The sequence below is a fragment of the Oryza glaberrima genome, chromosome 4, assembly GCF_000147395.1.
Source record: "Oryza glaberrima chromosome 4, OglaRS2, whole genome shotgun sequence".
NCBI classification, from domain to species: domain Eukaryota; kingdom Viridiplantae; phylum Streptophyta; class Magnoliopsida; order Poales; family Poaceae; genus Oryza; species Oryza glaberrima.
In genome coordinates, this window is record NC_068329.1 from 5,656,612 (window position 1) to 5,661,929 (window position 5,318).

Here is a 5,318-nt window from a genome sequence, read left to right on the forward strand (position 1 = left end):
ATTTAAAATGTAGGCGTCTGTGTTATGCAGGAAACGTACGTCCAATCCACAATAATTTATACACGCGCATATACTTCACGGCTACGCAGACTGCCGTTTACACAGAAACACAACATCGTACACGCACCGTATGTGCTTACATAAGTACGTACCAGTGACTATATATACCAATGCATCCCAAGCTCCAATTCACCAAACCAAAGCAGAGTTCACAGCAGCAGAAGCAGGGCAGCAACGAACAACAGCAGGATCAAGGTCACACAAAGCCTGATCGATCATGGCCATGGCCAAGGCTCTGCTCTTCGCCATCCTCGGCTGCCTCTGCCTCTGCAGCGCTGCTCTAGCAGCTCGTGAGCTGAGCGATGACGCGGCCATGGCGGCGAGGCACGAGAGGTGGATGGCGCAGTACGGGCGCGTGTACAAGGACGATGGCGAGAAGGCACGCCGGTTCGAGGTGTTCAAGGCCAATGTCGCCTTCATCGAGTCGTTCAATACTGGGAACCACAAGTTCTGGCTCGGCGTCAACCAGTTCGCCGACCTCACCAATGACGAGTTCAGGTCGACGAAGACCAACAAGGGATTCATTCCTAGCACGACTAGGGTTCCTACTGGGTTCAGGTATGAGAATGTTAACATTGATGCGCTGCCGGCGACTGTGGACTGGAGAACCAAGGGTGCTATAACTCCCATCAAGGATCAAGGCCAATGTGGTAAGAAAATTCAGGCTACTCAGATGACATTCTTCAGTATCTTTTATGATAGCGTTTTGTGATGACATCTATTGTGTCCAATGCATTGAACATGAATGATTATTGCAGGTTGTTGTTGGGCGTTTTCGGCCGTGGCAGCCATGGAAGGTATTGTCAAGCTGAGCACAGGCAAGCTTATATCACTCTCTGAACAAGAGCTTGTTGACTGCGATGTCCATGGTGAGGACCAGGGCTGCGAGGGTGGGCTCATGGATGACGCCTTCAAATTCATCATCAAGAATGGCGGCCTCACCACCGAGTCCAACTACCCATACGCAGCAGCAGACGACAAGTGCAAGAGTGTATCCAACAGCGTCGCATCGATCAAGGGCTATGAGGATGTGCCGGCCAACAACGAGGCTGCCCTAATGAAGGCGGTGGCTAACCAACCTGTGTCTGTGGCAGTCGATGGAGGCGACATGACATTCCAGTTCTACAAAGGTGGTGTGATGACCGGCTCATGTGGCACTGACTTGGACCATGGGATTGTGGCCATTGGCTATGGCAAGGCTAGTGATGGTACCAAGTATTGGTTGCTGAAGAACTCCTGGGGCACGACTTGGGGTGAGAATGGTTTCTTGAGGATGGAGAAGGACATTTCTGATGAAAGGGGCATGTGTGGCCTGGCCATGGAGCCTTCCTACCCTACTGCATAGGGAAAGCTCAAGTGTGATGTGGATGATGTATAGGGATTGATGAATAATGTGTTGCTGTGGTTCATACTTTGTTTGTTCAAAATATATAATTTATAATGCACTTATCTACGAGATGCATGGATAACATGTGTTGGATCTGATAAAATAGGTCAAGTATATATTGTCCATGAGCAAGTGAGCCTTTGCTACAATTAATTAAGATGGCTGGTAAGGTTATAAGTAGAACAAATAACATGTACTGTCATAATTTATAATTCAAATTGTTGAAATCACTAGTAATCACATACACTACTACTCTCTCTGTTTCATATTATAAATCTAGACATATATGTGTATATATTCATTAACATCTATATGAATGTGGGCAATGCTAGAATGTCTTATAATATGAAACGGAGGGAGTATAGAAAAGGAAATCTGTGCTGGTTGGGAGATGACCATAGGTGCCAGATTTTCCAACGGCACCCAGCAAAGCAACACCTTTGAGGTCCCAGGAATGAAAAAAAACTGGCTTGATGCCTCGACCAACTCTCCGTCATCACTGAGATCACCATCATTCACATCAAACACAATCACAATCATCACTGAGATCACCATCATCACAAACAGACAAAGAACGTCACCATCACATCGACGACCGGGCCAACCCCGTGGTCGTGGTGGTGGATCAGTCCCTGTGTTGACAGTGGTGTTGGTTGGATGGAGAAGAAGAGGACGAAGGAGGGGTGGTGGTGGTGGCTAAGGAGGAGGAGGAAGAGGAAGGAGGGGCGGCGGTGGGCATGAGGAGGAGGAGGAAGAAGGGCAGTAGCGGGGAGAAGGAGGAGGCGGCAGAGGATAACGCCAGTTGGCTCGGTCGGCCTTTTTTTTTAATTATAGGCGGTCTTTTAAAGAACATGCACATATAATATCAGTATAGGTATCGATTTTTATCTAGAATCGGCACCTGTATGTTCTTAAAGATGCCGGTTTTTAATTTTTTTTATCCCATGAAAGTGGAAAATGGTCAATAGATGCCGGTTTTAAATGAATTGGCACCTATGACTATGAGCCGTTTCCTATTAAGGTTTTCGTAGTAGTGTTATAATTTATAATTATAATAATTTATATTTTTATGCTTCTTGGTGTATTTTGTTAGATAATGTCTTGGTGTACTTATGTACCATTAAAATTACTACTGATGCTTGGTCTTACAAAGCTAACATTTTGGAAACATGTCATCGTTTTTTATAATATTAATTATCGTTCTATGTAAATAACTTAAAAGGTGGAAAATTCTTCGTAAAATGTCTTATCCCTATTATGATATATACCAGTTATAAAAAAAAGAATTCATTTTAGACTTGCTATGTAAAGTTAATTTATGTCTGCTGAATCCTGAGTAATCCAGCAGTTTGTTCTCCCTATATACTTTTCAAGTGAAAAAAAAAATTGTAATTTCCATAACATCTGGACTGGCTATTCTCATTAATTAAGAATGCATTCAAAGAATTCTATTCATTTCAAATATTTTGCAGCGAATTCAGTAATATTTTTACTAGAGCTCCCTCCTGAACTCCTGCATTGCTTTGTTAGCTTTATTCAACAAGCTCGCAGCATTTCACCTGTATTTCTCTTTCCGATCCCCATCCATCATCACCTCGCTGATGCACCTCTTCCCTCCATAAGGCAACATTCTTGTCCCATTGCACCTCCGAGCACCTATGCCCCACAAGGTCTCCATATAGTATGCAATGGTTGGTTGATCAGCCCATTGTGCATTGCCAAAGGGGCACACCGTTGGCAATCGCCTCCAATCCGTGATGAGCCCACTTATTTGAGTAAAAATTAAAAAGAGAAATATTAATTATTCACCACTTGAATAACATTTATCTCTTCTCTCCCTCCCTTCTCTCTCGCTCTCTTCTCTCTCTCCCCCTCCCTTCCCTCCCGCAGCCGGCGGAGGCGGTAGCGGCAACCGCGCCCTCCCCTCCGCCAGATCCGGCAGGAGAGGAGGCGGCGGCGGCAGGAGGGGAGGCATCAGCGACAGGCGGGGGTGGCCGGATCCGGCGTTGGCGGCGGGTGGGGTGGCTCAAGAAGGGGAGGCGACGGAGGGCTCGCCGGCGGCGAGGAGCCCTCCCCTACGCTAGATCTAGCGGGAGGGGAGGCAGCGGTAGGGGTGGCGGGCTCGCGGGGGGTTGGTGGCGGCAGGCGGCGGGCTCGCCGAAGGGAGACGACGCGATGGGAGGTGGCGCGACGGCTGATCGTGCGACTGCGATGACTGAAGAGGTGTGATTTTTTTTTATTGCATAAATTTGATTTGAGTGCCAAAATTTGTGTCGTGGGATGAATGTTGCCTAAAATTGATATGTGGATGATTCCATCTTTGCATGTTGTGGGATGAATGTTGCCAAAAAAAATTTTCTAGTTACGTGTACGGGGATACGTGTATTGAGAAAAAAGGCCGAGAAGGCCTGTTTTCGAAGCTAGAGCATAGGTTTAGGGAGGTTTAGGTACTTTGACACCTAAACCGATTTGAAATGTGAAATATCGCATTTCTGTAAGCCGTAAGCACAGGGCAAGGCCGTCGTCACAATCTCCGTGCTAACTTCCCGGGCCTTCGTGATCTCACGACACAGTCATCGACCATGGAGCCACCAGATCTGCCACCACTCCCTCTCCTTAGATCCCCAACCTACGGATCCAAGTCTCCACCATCACTCCTACTCAATAAGCTACCATTGTCGTCACCGCCATTCCTACCAATCAAGCACTATCACTATATTCTCCGCCCCTAACTTCTCGTCCCCCACGTAGCGGAGGAAGCACTGCAAGGACCGGATCTAGTGGAACCCTGAGCAGCCCCGAGATTTGGGTTTTAGATCTGGTCCTTGCATCGCCCCTCCACTGCGTCGAGGAGGAGGGAGGAGCAAGAGAGAGGAGGCATGCAGCGATGTTTGGGACAGCAAAAGGAGATCCCCACGGTAGGGTTGGGGATGCAAGTGGGAGAGACATATTGGTAGGCAAACAGTTCTCCTCCCCCGCGTAGTGGAGGAAGCGCTACAAGGACTAGATCTGGTGGTAACCCTGAGCAGCCCCGAGGTTTCGGTATCAGATATGGTCCCTGCACCGCCTCCTACACTGCGTCGAGGAGGGAGGAGCAATAGAGAGGGGGTATGCAGCGATGTTTGAAAGAGCATAATAAGATGCACGCGGTAGAATTGGGGAGGTGAGGGGGGGAGGCATATCGGTGGGCATACGGTCACATCAATGGCTTTGGAGAGCAAAAGGATTGTTGTGTCAACGTGTGAGAGGAAATGTAGAGATAGCTTCTGCGCAAGAGCCAAGCTTAGACTTATGTATGCATGCGTTGTGACCTACCTTGACTGTTTTTAACATCGGTTAATTAAGAAAACAAGCACCACTGTCTATTTTTTATCATGAACAAATAGGAGTATTTTTATATCACAATGAATTCATTAATAAACTGGCCTGAATAGTATCATTAATAAAACTGAGAATGATATAATTTCCAGAAACAACTTTAAATAATCCGGCAATGACGATGAGGCTCCGGTTTATGGTTCTGTGCGATAGGGTAGTTACGCAAGATTGAAGTCTCAACATTTTTAACCATATTATTTATTACATGAGTTTTTCCTTGTGCTATTTTTTTTAGCTTTGTATAGTATAGAAACTTGTAATTAGTAGAGATATTTTTGTAATGGCGAGTTCTAATAGAAAGGATGGATTAAGTGGAGAACATAAATAACAGTTTGTTCGGTGGAGGAAATTAAAATGCACATATGTGTACTGTAATTTAGAAAGACATAACCCTTGTGCTCCCAAAGTATGGAAAGCTTAAAGAATTATTTTTTTAATCCCGATATATCTATGCTAGCTTGTTGTCCTCGACGAGGACATAAGCTAATAACAC

General features: G+C 46.0%; 1 protein-coding gene across 1 annotated transcript; it reads left to right on the forward strand.

The window, feature by feature from the left end:
* The first annotated feature begins 277 nt into the window (after window positions 1-277).
* On the forward strand, window positions 278-1,433 carry LOC127771729 (senescence-specific cysteine protease SAG39). Its single transcript, XM_052297652.1, has 2 exons — window positions 278-710; window positions 819-1,433. The coding sequence occupies exons 1-2, from the start codon at window positions 278-280 to the stop codon at window positions 1,403-1,405; spliced, it is 1,020 nt and encodes a 339-aa protein (XP_052153612.1). The 3' UTR covers window positions 1,406-1,433.
* The last annotated feature ends 3,885 nt before the right edge of the window (window positions 1,434-5,318 follow it).

Bases quoted from the DNA above. Each gene is read 5' to 3' on its own strand.
- LOC127771729 (XM_052297652.1), top strand. From the start codon at position 278: ATGGCCATGGCCAAGGCTCTGCTCTTCGCCATCCTCGGCTGCCTCTGC. The intron at 711-818 runs GTAAGAAAATTC...TGATTATTGCAG, and splicing joins CAAGGATCAAGGCCAATGTG to GTTGTTGTTGGGCGTTTTCG.